Source organism: Oncorhynchus mykiss, chromosome 11 (assembly GCF_013265735.2).
Source record: "Oncorhynchus mykiss isolate Arlee chromosome 11, USDA_OmykA_1.1, whole genome shotgun sequence".
Classification (NCBI taxonomy): domain Eukaryota; kingdom Metazoa; phylum Chordata; class Actinopteri; order Salmoniformes; family Salmonidae; genus Oncorhynchus; species Oncorhynchus mykiss.
The window spans coordinates 52,230,143-52,254,519 of record NC_048575.1 but is presented as its reverse complement, the minus strand read 5'-3'; the positions used below and the strand labels follow the sequence as shown (position 1 = coordinate 52,254,519).

The window sequence follows — 24,377 nt, the reverse complement described above, 5'->3', positions numbered from 1 at the left end:
TGGAGAGCTTTATTGGAGAGAGAGAGAGTCATAGGGTGGAGAGCTTTATGGGAGAGAGAGAGAGAGTCATAGGGTGGAGAGCTTTATGGGAGAGAGAGAGTCATAGGGTGGAGAGCTTTATGGGGGAGAGTCATAGGGTGGAGAGATTTATGGGAGAGCGAGAGTCATAGGGTGGAGAGCTTTATGGGAGAGAGAGAGAGAGTCATAGGGTGGAGAGTCATAGGGTGGAGAGCTTTATGGGAGAGAGAGAGTCATAGGGTGGAGAGCTTTATGGGAGAGAGAGAGAGAGAGAGAGAGAGAGAGTCATAGGGTGGAGAGCTTTATGGGAGAGAGAGGGTCATAGGGTGGAGAGGTTTATGGGGAGAGAGTCAATAGGGTGTAGAGCTTTATTCGAGAGAGAGTCATAGGGTGGAGAGCTTTATGGGAGAGAGAGCCAATAGGGTGGAGAGCTTTATGGGAGAGAGTCTTAGGGTGGAGAGCTTTATGGGGGAGAGTCATAGGTTGGAGAGCTTTATGGGGGAGAGAGTCATAGGGTGGAGAGCTTTATGGGAGAGAGAGTCATAGGGTGGAGAGCTTTATGGGAGAGAGAGTCATAGGGTGGAGAGCTTTATGGGAGAGAGAGTCATAGGGTGGAGAGCTTTATGGGAGAGAGAGTCATAGGTTGGAGAGCTTTATGGGGGAGAATCATAGGGTGGAGAGCTTTATTGGAGAAAGAGAGAGTCATAGGGTGGAGAGATTTATGGGAGAGAGAGAGTCATAGGGTGGAGAGCTTTATGGGAGAGAGAGAGTCATAGGGTGGAGAGTCATAGGGTGGAGAGCTTTATGGGAGAGAGAGAGTCATAGGGTGGAGAGCTTTATGGGAGAGAGAGAGAGAGAGTCATAGGGTGGAGAGTCATAGGGTGGAGAGCTTTATGGGAGAGAGAGAGTCATAGGGTGGAGAGCTTTATGGGAGAGAGAGAGAGAGAGTCATAGGGTGGAGAGTCATAGGGTGGAGAGCTTTATGGGAGAGAGAGAGTCATAGGGTGGAGAGCTTTATGGGAGAGAGAGTCAATAGGGTGTAGAGCTTTATTGGAGAGAGAGTCATAGGGTGGAGAGCTTTATGGGAGAGAGAGTCAATAGGGTGGAGAGCTTTATGGGAGAGAGTCATAGGGTGGAGAGCTTTATGGGGGAGAGTCATAGGTTGGAGAGCTTTATGGGGAGAGAGTCATAGGGTGGAGAGCTTTATGGGAGAGAGAGTCATAGGGTGGAGAGCTTTATGGGAGAGAGAGAGAGAGAGAGGTTGGAGAGCTTTATGGGAGAGAGAGAGAGAGAGAGAGGTTGGAGAGCTTAATGGGAGAGAGAGAGAGAGGTTGGAGCGCTTTATGGGAGAGAGAGAGCGAGAGAGTGTGATAGGTTGGTGAGCGTTAATGGGAGAGAGAGAGTGTGATAGGTTGGAGAGCTTTATGGGAGAGATATTCATAGAGTGGAGAGCTTTATTGGGTGTAGAGCTTTATGGGGGAGAGATTCATAGGGTGGCAAGCTTTATGGGAGAGAGAGAGTCATAGGGTGGAGAGCTTTATGGGAGAGAGATTCATAGGGTGGCGAGCTTTATGGGAGAGAGATTCATAGGGTGGAGAGCTTTATGGGAGAGAGAGAGTCATAGGGTGGAGAGCTTTATGGGAGAGAGAGAGAGTCATAGGGTGGAGAGCTTAATGAGAGAGAGAGAGAGAGAGTGTGTGATAGGTTGGAGAGCTTTATGGGAGAGAGAGAGGTTGTATAGCTTTTTGAGAGAGAGAGAAAGAGAGAGTGTGATAGGTTGGAGAGCTTTATGGGAGAGAGAGTCATAGGGTGGAGAGCTTTATGGGATGGAGTCATAGGGTGGAGAGCTTTATGGGAGAGAGAGAGAGAGAGTCATAGGGTGGAGAGCTTTATGGGAAAGAGAGTGTGTGATAGGTTAGAGAGTCATAGGGTGGAGAGCTTTATGGGAGAGAGAGAGTCATAGGGTGGAGAGCTTTATGGGAGAGAGAGAGAGAGAGAGTCATAGGGTGGAGAGTCATAGGGTGGAGAGCTTTATGGGAGAGAGAGAGTCATAGGGTGGAGAGCTTTATGGGAGAGAGAGTCAATAGGTTGGAGAGCATTATTGGAGAGAGAGTCATAGGGTGGAGAGCTTTATGGGAGAGAGAGTCAATAGGGTGGAGAGCTTTATGGGAGAGAGTCATAGGGTGGAGAGCTTTATGGGGGAGAGTCATAGGGTGGAGAGCTTTATGGGAGAGAGAGTCATAGGTTGGAGAGCTTTATTGGAGAGAGAGAGAGAGTCATAGGGTGGAGAGCTTTATGGGAGAGAGAGAGAGAGTCATAGGGTGGAGAGCTTTATGGGAGAGAGAGAGAGTCATAGGGTGGAGAGCTTTATGGGGGAGAGTCATAGGTTGGAGAGCTTTATGGGGGAGAGAGTCATAGGGTGGAGAGATTTATGGGAGAGAGAGAGTCATAGGGTGGAGAGCTTTATGGGAGAGAGAGAGAGAGAGAGTCATAGGGTGGAGAGTCATAGGGTGGAGAGCTTTATGGGAGAGAGAGAGAGAGAGAGAGAGTCATAGGGTGGAGAGCTTTATGGGAGAGAGAGGGTCATAGGGTGGAGAGCTTTATGGGAGAGAGAGTCAATAGGGTGTAGAGCTTTATTCGAGAGAGAGTCATAGGGTGGAGAGCTTTATGGGAGAGAGAGTCAATAGGGTGGAGAGTTTTATGGGAGAGAGTCATAGGGTGGAGAGCTTTATGGGGGAGAGTCATAGGGTGGAGAGCTTTATGGGAGAGAGAGTCATAGGTTGGAGAGCTTTATTGGAGAGAGAGAGAGTCATAGGGTGGAGAGCTTTATGGGAGAGAGAGAGAGAGTCATAGGGTGGAGAGCTTTATGGGAGAGAGAGTCATAGGGTGGAGAGCTTTATGGGGGAGAGTCATAGGTTGGAGAGCTTTATGGGGGAGAGAGTCATAGGGTGGAGAGATTTATGGGAGAGCGAGAGTCATAGGGTGGAGAGCTTTATGGGAGAGAGAGAGAGAGTCATAGGGTGGAGAGTCATAGGGTGGAGAGCTTTATGGGAGAGAGAGAGTCATAGGGTGGAGAGCTTTATGGGAGAGAGAGAGAGAGAGAGAGAGAGAGAGTCATAGGGTGGAGAGCTTTATGGGAGAGAGAGGGTCATAGGGTGGAGAGCTTTATGGGGAGAGAGTCAATAGGGTGTAGAGCTTTATTCGAGAGAGAGTCATAGGGTGGAGAGCTTTATGGGAGAGAGAGCCAATAGGGTGGAGAGCTTTATGGGAGAGAGTCTTAGGGTGGAGAGCTTTATGGGGGAGAGTCATAGGTTGGAGAGCTTTATGGGGGAGAGAGTCATAGGGTGGAGAGCTTTATGGGAGAGAGAGTCATAGGGTGGAGAGCTTTATGGGAGAGAGAGTCATAGGGTGGAGAGCTTTATGGGAGAGAGAGTCATAGGGTGGAGAGCTTTATGGGAGAGAGAGTCATAGGTTGGAGAGCTTTATGGGGGAGAATCATAGGGTGGAGAGCTTTATTGGAGAAAGAGAGAGTCATAGGGTGGAGAGATTTATGGGAGAGAGAGAGTCATAGGGTGGAGAGCTTTATGGGAGAGAGAGAGAGAGAGAGTCATAGGGTGGAGAGTCATAGGGTGGAGAGCTTTATGGGAGAGAGAGAGTCATAGGGTGGAGAGTCATAGGGTGGAGAGCTTTATGGGAGAGAGAGAGTCATAGGGTGGAGAGCTTTATGGGAGAGAGAGAGAGAGAGTCATAGGGTGGAGAGTAATGGGTGGAGAGCTTTATGGGAGGGAGAGAGTCATAGGGTGGAGAGCTTTATGGGAGAGAGAGAGAGAGAGAGTCATAGGGTGGAGAGTCATAGGGTGGAGAGCTTTATGGGAGAGAGAGAGTCATAGGGTGGAGAGCTTTATGGGAGAGAGAGTCAATAGGGTGTAGAGCTTTATTGGAGAGAGAGTCATAGGGTGGAGAGCTTTATGGGAGAGAGAGTCAATAGGGTGGAGAGCTTTATGGGAGAGAGTCATAGGGTGGAGAGCTTTATGGGGGAGAGTCATAGGTTGGAGAGCTTTATGGGGAGAGAGTCATAGGGTGGAGAGCTTTATGGGAGAGAGAGTCATAGGGTGGAGAGCTTTATGGGAGAGAGAGAGAGAGAGAGAGGTTGGAGAGCTTTATGGGAGAGAGAGAGAGAGAGAGAGAGGTTGGAGAGCTTAATGGGAGAGAGAGAGAGAGGTTGGAGCGCTTTATGGGAGAGAGAGAGCGAGAGAGTGTGATAGGTTGGTGAGCGTTAATGGGAGAGAGAGAGTGTGATAGGTTGGAGAGCTTTATGGGAGAGATATTCATAGAGTGGAGAGCTTTATTGGGTGTAGAGCTTTATGGGGGAGAGATTCATAGGGTGGCAAGCTTTATGGGAGAGAGAGAGTCATAGGGTGGAGAGCTTTATGGGAGAGAGATTCATAGGGTGGCGAGCTTTATGGGAGAGAGATTCATAGGGTGGAGAGCTTTATGGGAGAGAGAGAGTCATAGGGTGGAGAGCTTTATGGGAGAGAGAGAGAGTCATAGGTTGGAGAGCTTTATGGGAGAGAGAGAGGTTGTATAGCTTTTTGAGAGAGAGAGAAAGAGAGAGTGTGATAGGTTGGAGAGCTTTATGGGAGAGAGAGTCATAGGGTGGAGAGCTTTATGGGATGGAGTCATAGGGTGGAGAGCTTTATGGGAGAGAGAGAGAGAGAGTCATAGGGTGGAGAGCTTTATGGGAAAGAGAGTGTGTGATAGGTTAGAGAGTCATAGGGTGGAGAGCTTTATGGGAGAGAGAGAGTCATAGGGTGGAGAGCTTTATGGGAGAGAGAGAGAGAGAGAGTCATAGGGTGGAGAGCTTTATGGGAGAGAGAGAGTCATAGGGTGGAGAGCTTTATGGGAGAGAGAGTCAATAGGTTGGAGAGCTTTATTGGAGAGAGAGTCATAGGGTGGAGAGCTTTATGGGAGAGAGAGTCAATAGGGTGGAGAGCTTTATGGGAGAGAGTCATAGGGTGGAGAGCTTTATGGGGGAGAGTCATAGGGTGGAGAGCTTTATGGGAGAGAGAGTCATAGGTTGGAGAGCTTTATTGGAGAGAGAGAGAGTCATAGGGTGGAGAGCTTTATGGGAGAGAGAGAGAGAGTCATAGGGTGGAGAGCTTTATGGGAGAGAGAGAGAGTCATAGGGTGGAGAGCTTTATGGGGGAGAGTCATAGGTTGGAGAGCTTTATGGGGGAGAGAGTCATAGGGTGGAGAGATTTATGGGAGAGAGAGAGTCATAGGGTGGAGAGCTTTATGGGAGAGAGAGAGAGAGAGAGTCATAGGGTGGAGAGTCATAGGGTGGAGAGCTTTATGGGAGAGAGAGAGAGAGAGAGTCATAGGGTGGAGAGCTTTATGGGAGAGAGAGGGTCATAGGGTGGAGAGCTTTATGGGAGAGAGAGTCAATAGGGTGTAGAGCTTTATTCGAGAGAGAGTCATAGGGTGGAGAGCTTTATGGGAGAGAGAGTCAATAGGGTGGAGAGTTTTATGGGAGAGAGTCATAGGGTGGAGAGCTTTATGGGGGAGAGTCATAGGGTGGAGAGCTTTATGGGAGAGAGAGTCATAGGTTGGAGAGCTTTATTGGAGAGAGAGAGAGTCATAGGGTGGAGAGCTTTATGGGAGAGAGAGAGAGAGTCATAGGGTGGAGAGCTTTATGGGAGAGAGAGAGTCATAGGGTGGAGAGCTTTATGGGGGAGAGTCATAGGTTGGAGAGCTTTATGGGGGAGAGAGTCATAGGGTGGAGAGATTTATGGGAGAGCGAGAGTCATAGGGTGGAGAGCTTTATGGGGGAGAGAGTCATAGGGTGGAGAGCTTTATGGGAGAGAGAGAGAGAGAGAGTCATAGGGTGGAGAGTCATAGGGTGGAGAGCTTTATGGGAGAGAGAGAGTCATAGGGTGGAGAGCTTTATGGGAGAGAGAGAGAGAGATAGTCATAGGGTGGAGAGTCATAGGGTGGAGAGCTTTATGGGAGAGAGAGGGTCATAGGGTGGAGAGCTTTATGGGAGAGAGAGTCAATAGGGTGTAGAGCTTTATTCGAGAGAGAGTCATAGGGTGGAGAGCTTTATGGGAGAGAGAGTCAATAGGGTGGAGAGCTTTATGGGAGAGAGTCATAGGGTGGAGAGCTTTATGGGAGAGAGAGAGTCATAGGGTGGAGAGCTTTATGGGAGAGAGAGAGAGAGAGAGAGAGAGAGTCATAGGGTGGAGAGCTTTATGGGAGAGAGAGGGTCATAGGGTGGAGAGCTTTATGGGGAGAGAGTCAATAGGGTGTAGAGCTTTATTCGAGAGAGAGTCATAGGGTGGAGAGCTTTATGGGAGAGAGAGCCAATAGGGTGGAGAGCTTTATGGGAGAGAGTCTTAGGGTGGAGAGCTTTATGGGGGAGAGTCATAGGTTGGAGAGCTTTAAGGGGGAGAGAGTCATAGGGTGGAGAGCTTTATGGGAGAGAGAGAGAGAGAGAGTCATAGGGTGGAGAGTCATAGGGTGGAGAGCTTTATGGGAGAGAGAGAGTCATAGGGTGGAGAGCTTTATGGGAGAGAGAGAGAGAGATAGTCATAGGGTGGAGAGTCATAGGGTGGAGAGCTTTATGGGAGAGAGAGGGTCATAGGGTGGAGAGCTTTATGGGAGAGAGAGTCAATAGGGTGTAGAGCTTTATTCGAGAGAGAGTCATAGGGTGGAGAGCTTTATGGGAGAGAGAGTCAATAGGGTGGAGAGCTTTATGGGAGAGAGTCATAGGGTGGAGAGCTTTATGGGGGAGAGTCATAGGGTGGAGAGCTTTATGGGAGAGAGAGTCATAGGTTGGAGAGCTTTATTGGAGAGAGAGAGAGTCATAGGGTGGAGAGCTTTATGGGAGAGAGAGAGAGAGTCATAGGGTGGAGAGCTTTATGGGAGAGAGAGAGAGTCATAGGGTGGAGAGCTTTATGTGGGAGAGTCATAGGTTGGAGAGCTTTATGGGGGAGAGAGTCATAGGGTGGAGAGATTTATGGGAGAGCGAGAGTCATAGGGTGGAGAGTCATAGGGTGGAGAGCTTTATGGGAGAGAGAGAGTCATAGGGTGGAGAGCTTTATGGGAGAGAGAGAGAGAGAGAGTCATAGGGTGGAGAGTCATAGGGTGGAGAGCTTTATGGGAGAGAGAGGGTCATAGGGTGGAGAGCTTTATGGGAGAGAGAGTCAATAGGGTGTAGAGCTTTATTCGAGAGAGAGTCATAGGGTGGAGAGCTTTATGGGAGAGAGAGCCAATAGGGTGGAGAGCTTTATGGGAGAGAGTCTTAGGGTGGAGAGCTTTATGGGGGAGAGTCATAGGTTGGAGAGCTTTATGGGGGAGAGAGTCATAGGGTGGAGAGCTTTATGGGAGAGAGAGTCATAGGGTGGAGAGCTTTATGGGAGAGAGAGTCATAGGGTGGAGAGCTTTATGGGAGAGAGAGTCATAGGTTGGAGAGCTTTATGGGGGAGAGTCATAGGGTGGAGAGCTTTATTGGAGAAAGAGAGAGTCATAGGGTGGAGAGCTTTATGGGAGAGAGAGAGAGAGTCATAGGGTGGAGAGCTTTATGGGAGAGAGAGAGAGTCATAGGGTGGAGAGCTTTATGGGAGAGAGAGTCATAGGTTGGATAGCTTTATGGGGGAGAGAGTCATAGGGTGGAGAGCTTTATGGGGGAGAGAGTCATAGGGTGGAGAGCTTTATTGGAGAGAGAGAGAGTCATAGGGTGGAGAGCTTTATGGGAGAGAGAGAGTCATAGGGTGGAGAGCTTTATGGGAGAGAGAGAGAGTCATAGGTTGGAGAGCTTTATGGGAGAGAGAGAGAGTCATAGGGTGGAGAGCTTTATGGGAGAGAGAGAGAGTCATAGGGTGGAGAGCTTTATGGAATGGTAGCGGCACAGTTTCAAAGTAACATTCTGTGCAGTAGTATAGAAGTGTAGATTAACGTTTGTAGATAAATAATAGATTAAAGAAGTCAGACCAAGTCAAAGGTTACTACATTAGTCTGATTTGGCATGATGATAGTTACAATGGGGCTTTAATGGTTAGTTGCCATGGCTTTTTTGTCTCCATGACGCCTCCCTCCAAAGAGATTGGACACAAACCAACATCTTTGAAAATGATCATTCCTGGGATTCCAGACTAGGTGACAGTTTAACCTCCTATAAAAACCTATAGCAGTAATAGATTAGATCCATGTGTTGTCAGCTGGATGGAGCATGGCTGAGTGTGGTTGGTAACAGCATGTGACTGTGCTCTGCGTGGCCGGTGCTCTGTCGCAGCTTTAGAGTGTGTGTCTGGGGTGGAGAAGGCAGCTTTAGAGTGTGTGTCTGGGGTGGAGAAGGCTCCGTGACCAACGGCAGGGGTGGGATGCTGAGTAGGGTTGGCTTTAGTTTAGAGCAAGAACACCCTGCTCCCTCTCTTCTCTCTCACAGCCGCAGGCAGGCTCTCCTGTTAGACAGTAGAGAGAGAAACCTTCTCTAGTGGCAACCGAAAGAATTTACCAGGCTGTGACTGACTAACCTGCTCCAGGACAAGAATGGAGGGAGGTTTACTCAGAAGGACTTTTTTAATTGACTTTTATTTGTAGCTACTAGGCACACTGTCTGCTAGTGACTTGAGTAGCCTATCTATGGAGAATTATTGTATTATGTTTTAAGATTACTCCCATTGGAGTGATGTTGCACTCTGTCGTCATGGTTTAGAAAAGGGTTTGAGGTAAAGTGAGTTTTGCAAGATGTTATGTCTACATTTCTCAAGCATAACTTGAACACAAGGATACTCCCAACAGGCTAATATATCGATGATGGCAACAGTAGTTCAATCTCAAGTTACAGAGTGTTAAAGACTCCTGCAGCTCGTAAAACATATTCTATCTAAACATAGAGAACTGTGTCAGTCGGACTCAGTCCTTAGTATGGATGTCATTGGTGTACTCCACTAGAGGTCGACCGATATTGATTTTTCAACGCCGATACCGATTATTGGAGGACCAAAAAAAAGACGATACCGATTAATCGGCGGATTTAAAAAATAAAAATAAAAAAATATTTAAAAAATATTTTTTTTTATATGAACACTTATTTTAACTTAATATAATACATAAATAAAATCAATTTAGCCTCAAATAAATAATGAAACATGTTCAATTTGGTTTAAATAATGCAAAAACATGCCTACCATCGCTCAGTCAGACTGCTCTATCAAATCATAGACTTAATGACAGTGGGGCAAAAAAGTATTTAGTCAGCCACCAATTGTGCAAGTTCTCCCACTTAAGAAGATGAGAGAGGCCTGTAATTTTCATCATAGGTACACTTCAACTATGACAGACAAAATGAGAAAAAAAATCCAGATAATCTCATTGTAGGATTTTTTAAATTAATTTATTTGCAAATTATGGTAGAAAATAAGTATTTGGTCAATAACAAAAGTTTATCTCAATACTTTGTTATAAACCCTTTGTTGGCAATGACAGAGGTCAAACGTTTTCTGTAAGTCTTCACAAGGTTTCCACACAATGTTGCTGGTATTTTGGCCCATTCCTCCATGCAGATCTCCTCTAGAGCAGTGATGTTTTGGGGCTTTTGCTGGGCAACACAGACTTTCAACTCCCTCCAAAGATTTTCTATGGGGTTGAGATCTGGAGACTGGCTAGGCCACTCCAGGACCTTGAAATGCTTCTTAAGAAGCCACTCCTTCGTTGCCCGGGCAGTGTGTTTGGGATTATTGTCATGCTGCAAGACCTAGCCACGTTTCATCTTCAATTCCCTTGCTGATGGAAGGAGGTTTTCACTCAAAATCTCACGATACATGGCCCCATTCATTCGTTCCTTTACACGGATCAGTCGTCCTGGTCCCTTTGCAGAAAAACAGCCCCAAAGCATGATGTTTCCACCCCCATGCTCCACAGTAGGTATGGTGTACTTTGTCCTCCAAACACGACGAGTTGAGTTTTTACCAAAAAGTTATATTTTGGTTTCATCTGACCATGTGACATTCTCCCGATCATCCAAATGCTCTCTAGCAAACTTCAGACGGGCCTGGACATGTACTGGCTTAAGCAGGGGGACACGTCTGGCACTGCAGGATTTGAGTCCCTGGCGGCATAGTGTGTTACTGATGGTAGGCTTTGTTACTTTGGTCCCAGCTCTCTGCAGGTCATTCACTAGGTCCCCCCGTGTGGCTCTGGGATTTTTGCTCACCGTTCTTGTGATAATTTTGACCCCACGGGGTGAGTTCTTGTGTGGAGCCCCAGATCGAGGGAGATTATCAGTGGTCTTGTATGTCTTCCATTTCCTAATAATTGCTCCCACAGTTGATTTCTTCAAACCAAGCTGCTTACCTATTGCAGATTCAGTCTTCCCAGCCTGGTGCAGGTCTACAATGTTGTTTCTGGTGTCCTTTGACAGCTCTTTGGTCTTGGCCATAGTGGAGTTTGGAGTGTGACTGTTTGAGGTTGTGGACAGGTGTCTTTTATACTGATACCAAGTTCAAACAGGTGCCATTAATACAGGTAACGAGTGGAGGATAGAGGAGCCTCTTAAAGAAGTTGTTACAGGTCTGTGAGAGCCAGAAATCTTGCTTGTTTGTAGGTGACCAAATACATATTTTCCACCATAATTTGCAAATAAATTCATCAAAAATCATACAATGTGATTTTCTGGATTTTTTTTCTCATTTTGTCTGTCATTGTTGAAGTGTACCTATGATGAAAATTACAGGCCTCTCTCATATTTTTAAGTGGGAGAACTTGCACAATTGGTGGCTGACTAAATACTTTTTTGCCCCACTGTATAACATAATAACACACAGAAATACGAGCCTTTGGTCATTAATGTGGTCGAATCCGGAAACTATCATCTCGAAAACAAGACGTTTATTCTTTCAGTGAAATACGGAACCGTTCCGTATTTTATCTAAAGTGGCATCCATAAGTCTAAGTATTCCTGTTACATTGCACAAACTTCAATGTTATGTCATAATTACGTAAAATTCTGGCAAATTAGGCGGCCCAAACTGTTGCATATACCCTGACTCTGCGTGCAATGAACACACACACAATTTCACTTGGTTAATATTGCCTGCTAACCTGGATTTCCTTTAGCTAAATATGCAGGTTTAAAAATATATACTTGTGTATTGATTTTAAGAAAGGCATTGATGTTTATGTTTAGGTACATATTGGAGCAACAACAGTTCTTTTTTGCGAATACGCATCAATTATATGCAACGCAGAACACGCTAGATAACTACAGATGGTTGATGATATTACTAGTTTAACTAGTGATTTTATGATTGATTGATTGTTTTTTATAAGATAAGTTTAATGCTAGCTAGCAACTTACCTTGGCTTACTGCATTCGCGTAACAGGCAGCCTCCTCGTGGAGTGCAATGAGAGGCAAGTGGTTAGATCGTTGGACTAGTTAACTGTAAGGTTGCAAGATTGAATCCCCGAGCTGACAAGGTACAAATCTGTCGTTCTGCCCCTGAACGAGGCAGTTAACCCACTGTTCCTTGGCCGCCATTGAAAATAAGAATGTGTTCTTAACTGACTTGCCTAGTTAAATAAAGGATAAATAAAGGTGTAAAAAAAGAAAATAGGCCAAGTCAGTGTCCAAAAATACAGATTTCCGATTGTAAACCTGTCCTAGAAAATGTCCAATTCAACTCTAAGCAGTTTGAGAGATCATAAAATCATTCATTCTATTGATTGTAGAATTGGTATGGATAAGGGGTTTCAGTAGCCCTGACTTGAAGGGACTAGCATGCTGACCCAGGAGGTCGTCGAGGAAGGGAGTGCGGGAAGTTGTCAGGTGGGATCACCCCATCTGTGATTAATATGGATCTTTCAGTGTAACATTTCTAGTGTTGATTCAAGAGTTACATTAACACCGTAAAGAGTTAAATTAACATTCAATTGTGTAAAAGAACGCCAGTGTTGGTGTTCCCATTATTATCATATTTCCCACCACACTCTATTGCAGGTCGATTTTTTTGTTGTTTGTGTCAATATTTATGTTTTTACATGTACATTGATTGATGAATTAATCTTATGCTACTCAAATATAAATAACATTAAAAAAACATTTATTGGACTTATTGCACCCATTATGGTTGTTCCAGTTTATATATATTTAAGGTAGTCTCATATCTTAGTCTTACTAACCCTGGCAGTCATTCTGAATGCAGGTGATGTGTTAATACAAATTCCAAAAATGTTGGATATCCCAACTCTGTCTGGATTCCAATAGGAATTGCACATCACTTCACAAGCCAGCATAATGTGATTTGCAGGGCTGATGTGGCATATAAACTGAGATTCAGGCCATTGAATTAGAGTAAAACCTGTCCCTCAAAAGAAGGACTTATGAAATATGTATTGTATTGTCTTCAATAATACAATTTGAATGACAATATATTCAGCTAAGACCTCACTTGGTGAATGCCACAGGACTGAAAAGTAATGAATGTAACAGCCACGTCTCTGTCACTAATAAACACAGTCATGGGGGGTACTGGTAACGCTAGAATTCACTCGAAAGGCACCCTGGGAAATATGCCATGGGAAATATGCAATTAAGGCTTAAAACTACAGCAGGGCTATTCAATATTGTATGGTTCGATTTTGTATGGTTATTCAAAGAACCATCTTCAAACAACCATCCCATTTATGGTTCTTCAGAAACCCTAAAATGGTTCCCCTATAGCATCACTCTCAAGAACCTTATTTGGTTCCAACTTGCACCTTTAATTTAAAGAGTGCATGGTTGGACTGTAATTGGTCAAATGGATTGTCCTGATTTTGTTAAGCCCCCTCGCCTTTTTCTAAGGCTCAGCTCTGTGGACAGTCGGTGGGCCTAGGTTACGGCCTTTCTCCCTGACACCAACACCTCTGCCACGTTTAGCATGATCCAATATATATGTCATCATTACATTTTTTTTAAAGCAGGATGTTTTGCAGTTAGTGGTTATGTATTTTACTTTGTGTCATGAATATAGAAAAGGGGGGCATTTATCTTTCTCCAATCAATTCTCTATACCGGTCATTCATTTTGTTTTCAAAAATTATTTTATGAAAAAGTTCCCTCACCTGTCTAATGTCCATATTTTCCACCCATGGGGGTGTGTTGGTTGCTGTACGTTGATTTTGTTTGTGTGTGTCTGTTTGTTTGTTTTTTAATGTGCACAGGAGTGTTGGACATCAGGAGGGTTGGTGACCGGAGGTGACTATCAGAGTAGTCTAGCAATCATAGAACTAAACAGTAGACTGCATCCGATACACCATTCAGTCTAGCCGAGCCTTCTCACTCTGCTCAACAGAACCTGCCGTGACGTCGACACTATACCCGTAGACATAACTGTACTTTACTCTGGTAAACGCATGTGGTGCACCACAGAGGCACTAGCTCTCTACTGTAGTTCTACTGTAGTTCCACTCTACCCTGTCATGGTTACGGACTAATATAGTGCTCTTGGCACTGTACTGTCTTACTGTCTTGTAGCATAACAGTACAGTGTGGAATAGTCTAGTTGTTCTATTAGATCAGTAGAGACTAATACTATAGAGGTCTCTAATTCCTGTACTATAGTCTCTATAGTCACATCTTATTTGTATGGTGTAGTTACTCTTTACCCAACCTGAACAAATGACTATATTGTCAATAGGAAATATATGAATTCAATGGTTTAGCTTTTGTTATTTATTATCATTATATTAATTTAGTATTATCATCTTCCTGAAAATGTCCAATATTTCAGTTTCTGCACTGTTAATGATAGCTTAGCTCCCACGTTTACTGAAGAACTGTGTGGAAGAATGGCGATAAACACACTATGAAATGTTGGCTTTTAAATAGCTCACAAAATCATCGTAATGTCTTAGCGGGAGAGAAAAGCAAACAAAATGAGGCTGATATGCTGTCAGTGTGTGAGGTTGACGGCTCTCTCCTCTGTCTACGTCAGTCCATTCTCCCTCCTCCTCGTCTTCCTCGTCTTCCTCTTGTTCTGTGCTGTCCCTCCCTTTCTTTCACCTACTGTGTCTCTTTCGCTGTCCTTCCTTTTTTTTTGTAGAGGTGAGATGTGTCTGTGATTATATTGCCTTTGTGAGATTCCAGGAGGTCACATGTTGGTGACGAGAGGAGGTGAGGGCTGTGGAAGGCAGGCAGGCCGGAAAACATTCCCACTCATTCCACCTGCACACCTATAAACCACCACTTCAGGGGTTGGAAAAGTTTTCATAGAACTGAGAGCAACCCTGGCTAGGCCAATGGGGTTATGGTTACAATGAAGTTAAAACAAGAGCTTCTTAGTTCCAAATCTAGCAGCAGATTCTTTCAGAGAGAAAGTAAATGTTATACTCATGAATGTTTTTCACCTTCTATGCCCCACGTTGTGAAAACAATCCCTCGGGTCTATCCTCTAGTTGTCTTTTACCTCCAGCTTTCATAATGACCTAATGTACTGGTGCAGCATTGTAACCCGGACACCCATGTTAATAAGGAACCCTTACAGGATGAGGCAAGGAGCAGCACCAAAGAGACCACAACCATGGACTTGGTTCACATTTACCTGATTTCATGGGCTCTGTATTGAGCTGCGTGTCTAAACTGGCCTTTCTCCTCTTTAACTCCCTCCTCTAGATTGATCCGAAAGTTGCATTCCCTCGTAGAGCCCAGCCCAAGGTGAGTGAGCCAGTCTAGTCATGGTTCGTCAGGGCTTAGTCCTGTGAGTTCAGTGTGAATGGCATTGCTGGGAGGGAGCAGGTTAGCCTGTGCTTGCCATGTTAAGCTTTTCACATTCTATCTGGCCTAATGCCTTGTCAAGAGAGGAACATGACTGCTGCTGTGACATCAATGTGATCTGTACACTCTTGTGTGATCAAGTGGCTTTTGTTAACACCTTATACAGCACAATAATGTACATTAGTATATTCATAAGAGCGTGTAACCTGCAAGTTCACCGGCATTAATGCAGGTGGTGGTAGCAGTAGTAATTTCCTACATAAGCAGTGTAATAACTATGTTAATAATGTACTGTTGGTCGTGATGACATAAATATGAACATAAAGTCTAAAAACATTTTGTGCTAATACTTGGGCAGAATTATTTCATCTGACTCCTTTATTTTTCATGCAAAGGGGTCTTTTAGGAGCTTTGAGGTAAATTGGAAGCTTTGCCTGCTGGTGGTTTTCCCATTGGCACCTGAATTTATCATAGAGATGGACAATACCAGGCTACCCATCTACAGCCACCGTTAAAGGATCATCCTAATCCATGGTGTTATCACAGTTATTCTCGATCCATTCATATTAACGGACCCATTTCTCCTTGCAGCTAGTGACTCGGACCAAGAAGATTTTTGTTGGAGGTCTATCCGTGAACACGACCATTGAGGATGTCAAGGCGTATTTCGAGCAGTTCGGAAAGGTAAGCCGCATGGGAGCTGGTATATAGCTATTGAAATGTGAGGTAGAAGGTAGACGCGTGTGGATCTGTGTCTCAGACTGTGTTGAGGGAGTAGAGATGGGTGTGATGTTGCATCATCCTCCATGCCACTGTTTTCTTCAACCCGTCTCACATCTTTGTTGTTTAGATGAAACTGATTGGTGGGGTAAGGGTAAAAATGAAGTGCAATTGAAGAGTTGTTTTGGAAGGGAGGAGAGTTACTTGTGGGAGGGGTGGAGGAGAAGGATAGAGAGGGTAGAACGGAGGTATGGAGCATTAGGCTTTAGTTAGGGAAAAGAGGGAGAAAAAAGTTTTGGTGAGTGTGGTGATGGTAGGGAAGGGGGAGGGATTATCAGAATTTGAATTAATCTGATGTAACAGCTGCTCCTACCCCCAACCCCCTCCTGGCCCGTTACCGTGGTGACCCGGCTTGCCCATTGTCCCCAAGTAATTCAGCGGGCAAGGGGTTTTGTGTTGAGGGTGGGGAGGGGCGGGGGGTTGGAGAGTGTCAACCCAGGAGTTTTGTAACAATAACACTGGTTGACCAACGGTCAAACCGACCCAAACCAGCATACGTGTCACTTCCAGTCTGTCTTCAGTTCTTCAAACTTATGCTTTTGATTTTATTTGAATATCCGTATTGTACTCAGTTTTGACGCTTCCCACCATAGATTCCAAGGGCTTTGAAATGCAGAGCAGAGATAATAAATGAAGAGGTAACAAAGGCAGAAGGGAGAACGGGTGCAAGGACTATTATGTCTTTGAAGAAAGCTAGGCAAATATTTTGCTAGTTTGTACAGGAGTTCAATATTTACAAGGAGGTGCGCTGTGGTGCACTCTTACTCCTCTGTTGAATCTTCAAACTTTTTGTTGACACTAACTATTTTAAACAGACAACTTGAAATAGTGGTCGCAAGTAACCTATGCAAGAAAGTAAGGTGCAAATTCAGTAGGAAATCAGATAAACCAATGAGCCTGCATACTAACTAGATTAGCTTTCAACCCCAATAAAAGGCTGAGGCAAAGCTAATTTATGTAGTTTACCATTAGCCAGTCAGGGCATTGTGATTATGTAATATTAAATTCAGTCTTGATCATTTAAATTATACTTCCTGTATCTATCACATACTACTGTAAGTGGCACATTTTATTTTATTTTAGCTTTATTTAACTAGGCAAGTCAGTTAAGAACAAATTCTTATTTTCAATGACGGCCACTTCTACATGAAGTGCTTCACTCCCAATCATACAATTGCATTAATGGAATGAGATGGAGAGAGAGAGATGGCTAGATGGAGAAATGTCAACTCTAGCCACCCATGGGAAGTTTCTGATTAGACTGCCTCACTGGACCTTTTGTCTCCTGCTCTGGACAAGGGGGCGGAGAGAATGACTGGGAGGATGAGCAGTGGAAGAGAGGGTAAGAGGGGAATATTGTCCAGTGCACCATTAAAATGTCCCGTGTTTGAAATATATAGCTTTGAAGGACAGTTATTGACTTACTAAGAAACATTTAGTTAAATGAGGACATTGATGTTTTAACTTGTGTACATTTTAATTGCACTGGGTACTTGTGGGGATGATGTGAAAAACATACCTGAAGTGTCAGGACAGTTTTATCATCCTGCTGATTGTAGATTTCAGCATATAATTCACCTTCTAATTCAGTATATACAGTTTGGTTAAAGTTTGGTGCTCTAAACTGTGGAGCAACATTGTCTGTGTTGTTCCATTGCTGTGTCATGGTGCTTGGACTGTGAAGAGGCAGGCCTGGTTAGGGAGACAGGAGGGGTGATAGGGAAATGTCAGAGTGGAAAGAGTCAGTGATTTGAGAGAGCTAAGACTGACAGGTCTTCTTTCACCCTGGCTGGAAGCCCTCCTCCCTCACCCTTGACCTTTCTTCGTGCAAGCTACCCAAGGGTGGACCCAAGCACGAACACACACACACACACACACACTGACACATGCCCATTGACTAACACAATGTGTCAGCTCTGCGTGGAACCGTATAGGCGTGTGAATAAGTGGTTCTGGCAAATAGGTGGTGGAACCATGTGCACCTGCCTTTGGCTTTATTGCAAACTGAAAGGCATTGGATATTGAATGTGGAAAGCACACATTTTGCTTTACTAAAATATTAGTTAGCAATTAATTCAGGAGTTAATTTGAATGATATTAGGTGTTTGACAGTTGCTTTTTTTAAATTCGATTTTGTATTGCAATGTATTGGTCTGTGTTCAGCTGAAGATGAATCCTAGGCCTCTACTGTGAAGGAGGGAGGTATAGAGGGAGAGGAAGAGAGGGCACTAGGAGAATAGGAGTTATGGCTGGCTGTGCCAACAGACAAAGCCTCCACACCTCTTTGTTCTCTTGCACCCATTCTTTGTCGCTCTCTGTTCTCCTCCCTCCCAATTTAGTCCCACATTTTCTGTCTCCACCTCTATCTCACGATAGTTTCTTTCACCTCTCTTTTTCTCACACACACCCATCTCTACCTCACCACGGTCTGTACCTGTATTCTCTCCCCAGTCCCTCTTCCCCACATCCAACATGATACATGCCTACATTTCTATCTTACTTATTGTACCTTCTGTCTATGTATATCTCTCACTCTTCCTCTCTTTCTCTGTCTATCTGTCTGTAATCTCTCTCTCAGACTCTCACACATTCTCTTTCTCTTAACAAATAATGCTTGATGCCAGATAAAGATTTTTAAGATAACTTTTTGCACAGTTGCCATGGGAATGGCAAACTTTGGAAAGTGGGGGGAGCGAGGGTGGATTATGTCCTCTTTTTCAGAGAGAGATTCCAATTATGCAGTTCAGAGGCAAGACATCTAACTAAGAGAAACAGGGAATTGATTCTGATTTTGTGTTTGTGAATCAAACCTTTTCTAGCGGCCATCTTGTGCCCATGCATCACTAATGTCCCCTTTTAAGATGTTTCTTCTGTTTTCTTCTCTTCCTCTACTGTGCTCCCCTCCCTCCTTTGAAACCTGTCCCCCTCCTCCACCCCTCCTCTTTCTGCCCCTTTTGTCCATCTGTTGCTGAGCCTCCCTGGAGAACTTGAGAAGGGGTGAGGTCAGACAATATGGCGCGTGCGTACATTGTGTGAGGTGATGTGTGTAAAACTCTGTGTCCTCTAGGTTGATGATGCCATGCTCATGTTTGACAAGACCACCAACAGACACAGAGGTGAGTCTGAGAAACCCCCTCTCTGTCCAGTCCCCCAGTACTCTAAGCCTCACATCTCTGTATCCTCAATTGTCTTTTACATTTAGGTCATTTAGCAGAAGCTCTTATCCAGAGCGACTCGCAGTTAGTGGGTTCATCTTAAGGTAAAAGACAGCTACGTATACTAGTCGAAGTCACAATCGTAGTAAGTAATACTTTTCCTGAATAAAGCAACTATCAGCTATCTCCTCCTCATAGGCTGAACAGGAGGAACGGAGTAGGAGGAGAGGAACAAGTCTAGGCTAATTAGTCAGTCTGTTAATCGAGGATCAGGATAAAGCCTCCTAAAGCGCCTTCTACCCACCCTGGGACTGATCGATTATGACAGCCCACCAGCTTTACTCGGCTGAGGGAGGGAGGGAGGCTCGCTGACCTGGCCAGCAGGGAGGGGAGGGAGGAGGGGATGAGCCAGGAACAGCACCCCAGAGGGGGGGAGGGTGCGAACGTACTAAACGGCTACTACAGTACCTAATACAGAAGGTGGTTAGCAGTCGTGCATTAGCTCCACACTCTAACCCCCAGAGACAGCAGAATGGATTTCCACAAACTTGGGTTTGAGATGTTCAATAATGGGCTTTAATCAATGGTGTTGCCGAGCTCTTCATGAGCTGACCCTCCTCACATACATTATTTGTATTTGTCCACTCCAGGGTTTGGCTTTGTCACGTTTGAGAATGAGGATGTGGTGGAGAAAGTGTGTGAGATGCACTTCCATGAGATAAACAGCAAAATGGTGAGCTAAGAAGGCTTTAAATAAATCCTTCGTTATTCAATACACAATGTAACTGTTAGTTGTAATTGTTGACTGTTTTGTTCCCCCTCGTGTGTATTCATGACAGGTGGAGTGTAAGAAGGCTCAGCCCAAGGAAGTGATGTCACCCACGGGCTCGGCCAGGGGGCGCTCTCGGGTGATGCCCTACGGCATGGATGCCTTCATGCTGGGCATCGGCATGCTGGGTAAACTCATAGTGACGAGGATGACGACAGTAATGTCGACGAAGATGTGGCCCCTCATCCTGTTACCCCATACCATCACACATCCTCTCATAATATCATATTTTATATTATGAAGAGATGATTTACCACAGAAGTTACTACCGCTAGGGGACAGATGGCATACTCTTCGTAACATCATCTCCCCTTAATAAAATATTTTCATATTTGCACCTGCCAAGTCTATTAAAACATGTGGTACCAAATTAGTTTGAGGTACCCTGGAATTGACGCACTGTATGATCTTAGGAAAAAGTAATGCATGTATGTATGTAATATTGCTATTGATGATATATATATATATATATATATATATATATATATATATATATATATATATATATATATATATATATATATATACATAATTTAGTGGTTAAAGCATGCCTCTGAAGATGGGGAAATTACACTATCATGTACTGTTCAGTCTGAGAACTGCAATATTCCCAATGACGTTGGCAGGACAAGAGGGAATTCTAGGCAAGGGTACAGTTGTTAAGTTAGATCAACTTTGAGCTGAGCATACGTACACAACATACACTGTTGGCTGATCTAGAATAAAGAATGTTATTGAGTGCATTGTTTCTGTGAACCTGTTGTTACATTGACAGTATCCTCTTTCACAGGCAGGGGGCAGCACTGTTTCACTCAAACACAGACCCATGACTGTCCTTTCACCATAGGTTACCCAGGGTTTCAGACAGCTACGTATACTAGTCGAAGTTACACTGGCATCACCCCTGGATATACCTATCAATTCCCTGGTAAGAAGCTACTCCTCCACCCATTCATACTCCCTTGAGTCAAGCATGGCCATTTCGTGAGGTTCCTGGACGGTCACAGAGTAGTAGAAGAGTCCAATCATTTAATGATGGTTGTGTGATCCTATTCATCTTCACTTGGTGTGTGTCTTGACTCGTCATACTGTGTATAGCTCCCACAACACAGACAAACTCTTTAACCAACACAGCCTCCACGGAAGCTCATAAAGCACTCTGAGTGTCATTTGCTGCTTATAAATATCAGGGAGTGGATTACACGTGCTTTGTGTGTGATTGTATGTGTTCGTAAGAAGAAGAGTGGGTATGTTTGTGGGGGGGGCAGTATATTCTTATTCCATCCTAACGTATTCGGCTTGAACCACCAGTTCAAGCTGAATCTTTCTTCTATGTAAATCTGCCACTTCCCATTCGCTCTTCATTTCTTCCTCTTACGCCATCTCATTGATGTGTTCCCTTGGTGTCACCCTAGTTGTATGTTCCCTGCCAGTGTGTGTGTGTGTGTGTGCGTATGGATGGGTGGGTGTGTCCCTTACCTCGCCGGTGTGTTGTTTCAACAGCACTCTCTGATGTTTCTGTTCTAGAATTCCATTTAGAGAGGACCCCCCTTCTGACATCACCACACCCCCCTGAGCTCACAGGTCAGTCCCTCCTCTGGCCTTTACGAGCAGCATGCTGCCCGTCTGCTACTCACCCCTTTACTGTGCTACACACCAGTTATTACACAGTGACACCAGTTAATACACTAATTGCACACCGCAGTCGTGGGTAATGTAGCCCCATATGTTAGAGGTGGACATGATGTCAAGGATTATGGTCAAAATCATGTTCTGACTGACCTCTAGAGAGGTCAACGCTGTTTGTAGCCCGAGCTGGATTTGAAACCTGCTGTACCTCCTCTACCCCCTCAGCCATTCCTCTGTCGGCATATGGACCAATGGCAGTGGCAGCCGCAGCAGTAGCAAGAGGTATGTATGAGGGGTTGAGAAATGTTTGCCAATTTGATGTATAGTATTTCTCCTGTGTAACTAATTATGTGTCTGTCTACTTATTTGCATCTGTATGTTATTTTAGGCTCCGCCCCCTCTCGCTCTGGGGGGTTCAGCAGCCCTGGGCCAATGGCAGACTTATATGCAGCAGCCAATCAAGAGTCTGCTGTCAGCAGTTACCTCAGCGCTGCAAGCCCCTCCCCAAACACTGGGTTCGGCCATAGTCTGGGGGTAAGACACAGCCCTTATCACGTAGGTATTTTAGACCCTATTCATGTTTGGAAATGCAAAATGTGTCTGCATACTATCGATGCTACAGAGAAGTCTCCTAAGATGTTGATCTTGGCACATGTTCATAGATCCATCTTGCAATACTGTCCAATCCTGTGTTATGACCGTATACATTCAGGGGGTCTGTTATGAGCATAGAATTGTCTGTCAATGTGTGACTGTCAAGTCAAAGGAACAAGTAATGTTGCTCTTGGGTAATATACTGTCCATTTTGACAGATTTTGCTTGCACATTTGGTGAGGGTTGTATTATTGAATGTGATATGATGTTGGGGATGTTGAGAGTGTTGGTGGTTGTGTTGTGATGACTGGGTGCTCCCTCTAATCTCTCCGGTGTCTGACTGCTCCCTACAGGGTCCTCTGATTGCTACGGCCTTCACTAATGGCTACCACTGAGAGAGTGAGTCTGCTACTATACCCACCCACAGCATCACATACTCAGAAGAGTAATGCTCCATTCAAATAAATCACTATAATTTACTGTACATTTATTGTAGCAATATAATGTTGCCTATAGACACATGAAAATTGTCTCAATTTCTCTGCAGAGCTGTGAACTGAGAGATGGAAAGCTTTGAACTGGTCTGACACTCCTCTCTGGCTGTGTGACCCTTGACCCCTGATGTCCACGCCCCTCCTCCCACTGAGGATCTCTTTTCTTCAGACTTCCTGTGTTCGGTCTTAACATCCCTTCCTGTCTAACATGTTACTGTAGTTAGCAGAAAGGAACAACAACCTTTAAAAAGATATATTTCTGCTTGTATTAGAAAAACATGCAGATAATTCTAGCTACTTTTTTATTTTATTTCATTTGACTGTTTTGTGGAAATTGTCATGTATTCTTGTCTTAATTATTTTTTTCCCATTTGATTCTTTTGTCAGAAGGTGTTTTATTGAGAGTCAGTGAGGGAGAAAGTGATCTCCAGGTACGGAATATGTGAAATACTGGAGCAAGTATTTGTACTGAATAAATGTATATTTATCTTTCAGTACATACAGAACATTGCTGATAATACCATTTTTTTTTTGTATGTATTACAAAGTTGAAAAATGTATATCTTGGTAGGTTTTTAACAAACATTTGTTATACTAATAATGATAAAAGTAACTAAATTGATAGTCATGAGCCTATTTCCAGTCAGATTTGAACTGCGTGATATCTGTTTTTTTGTAAAATATTGTAAATATAACTGTCTTTTGGATTCTGCAAAAAATGAGGGGTATTGGGAAGGCAGTGATGGTATTTGTTTTCAGCAGATGTTTTTTAACTTTCATTCGTACTGTTCGGCGTTGGCCACTCAGACTCATACATATCATAATCATAGTGTATTTGTGTGATTCCTAATCTTTAGCTGTCTGAGTTGTGAGACTGGTCCAGGTATGACAGAATGAAAGGGTTTGCTCCTATACTGTGAATTCACGCAGGAACCACTTATCAGCACCGGGAGTGAGAGCTTGTGGGGATATTCCTCTTATGAGTAGGCCTAAAACGGTTTCTTTCATCCTTACTTGGAACTTATTTTATTGTTGTTTTTAGAATGATAATTTTGAATATGTGGTGGTTGTAAAGGAAAATGAAGGACAAACATGCAGGAACCAGTCGTAAAAACAGTTTCACAGTGGTACGATTTCACGGCTAGATTCTTTCGCAGATTGTGTTGTGTGACTGCGCGTTTGTGTGTGTGTGTGCATTGTATGGCTATGCGGTCACACTGGAATTAGGTGTGAAATGTATTGTCAGGGAATGGATACATTGGTGGCAAATGTGAATTTATCATCTTCATTTTGGTTTGTTAATGAACGTCCTTGTCTCTGTCGATGTGTGGAGAGGATTCGTTCATTTGTTTCAGTGCTAAATTAACACTCTCAGAGGTGGTCCTGAGGCTCTTCCATGATGAGATTGTATGTATTTCTCCTCAACCCCCTTCTCCACACTGACCGATACGCTGTACATCTACTGGATGACATAGACTGGAGCCATGAAACTCATGAGAAGCTATATACTTTTTAAAAAATGTTACCTTTTTGCAATGGGAGGTTAGATAAGGTGTTTTACTTTTGTGGTTAGTTTAAGAACAAGAGGCGCTGTCAATTTCTATCACCAAGTTGTAGATGTTGATATTTTTCTAAGCCTGCTGATGGATTGCCATGGAGACTTTGGACTCTGTGTTTACTCTGAAAGGTTCTTGTCAACACTGTAACCCTCTTACATTTTTTTTACAATTCCTAATAAATTATTTTTAAACATTCTACTAATGCTTTAAGTTGTAACGGTCTTTCCAGACATGGTTTTCATGAAAAGGTTTAGAAACAGTACAAGATGAAGAGGGGGTAGTAATGGATTGATTTTCAAGCTTGACATGACTAGTATACTGTACTGTCTGTCAGATAAAGGCAGTCTCTCCCACTGACAGATTTACCATTAGGAAGAAGAGGCAATTCGCAATCTCGACAATCTGTCTTCTCATGAAAACGTCTGTAGTGTCCGAACGGTCTGGTCTACAAATTACTTTGACCCATCTATGGAAAGATGAAACTCTCACACACATGATGGTGTACTCCGACTGAAGGTAACCCGGTACCAGGCCGAAACATGAATGTCAATGTACACAGGTAATTC

At 44.2% G+C, this 24,377-nt stretch overlaps 1 protein-coding gene across 4 annotated transcripts in view; it reads left to right on the top strand.

Moving 5' to 3' along the window:
• The window catches only part of msi1b (musashi RNA binding protein 1b), a 43,475-nt gene extending 19,466 nt beyond the window's left edge, over positions 1–24,009 (top strand). Inside the window, exons 5-15 of one of the 4 annotated variants that reach the window (XM_021621308.2) lie at positions 14,670–14,711; positions 15,363–15,455; positions 18,619–18,667; positions 19,357–19,439; positions 19,546–19,663; positions 20,383–20,463; positions 21,063–21,119; positions 21,390–21,446; positions 21,553–21,698; positions 22,112–22,157; positions 22,306–24,009. In XM_021621308.2, the coding sequence (XP_021476983.1) occupies positions 14,670–14,711; positions 15,363–15,455; positions 18,619–18,667; positions 19,357–19,439; positions 19,546–19,663; positions 20,383–20,463; positions 21,063–21,119; positions 21,390–21,446; positions 21,553–21,698; positions 22,112–22,153 (768 nt within the window). In that variant the 3' untranslated portion in view covers positions 22,154–22,157; positions 22,306–24,009. Of the gene's footprint in view, positions 1–14,669; positions 14,712–15,362; positions 15,456–18,618; positions 18,668–19,356; positions 19,440–19,545; positions 19,664–20,325; positions 20,464–21,062; positions 21,120–21,389; positions 21,447–21,552; positions 21,720–22,111; positions 22,158–22,305 lie in introns of all 4 variants that reach the window. The other 3 variants (XM_021621306.2, XM_021621307.2, XM_021621305.2) reach the window with 3 other exon arrangements.
• The last annotated feature ends 368 nt before the right edge of the window (positions 24,010–24,377 follow it).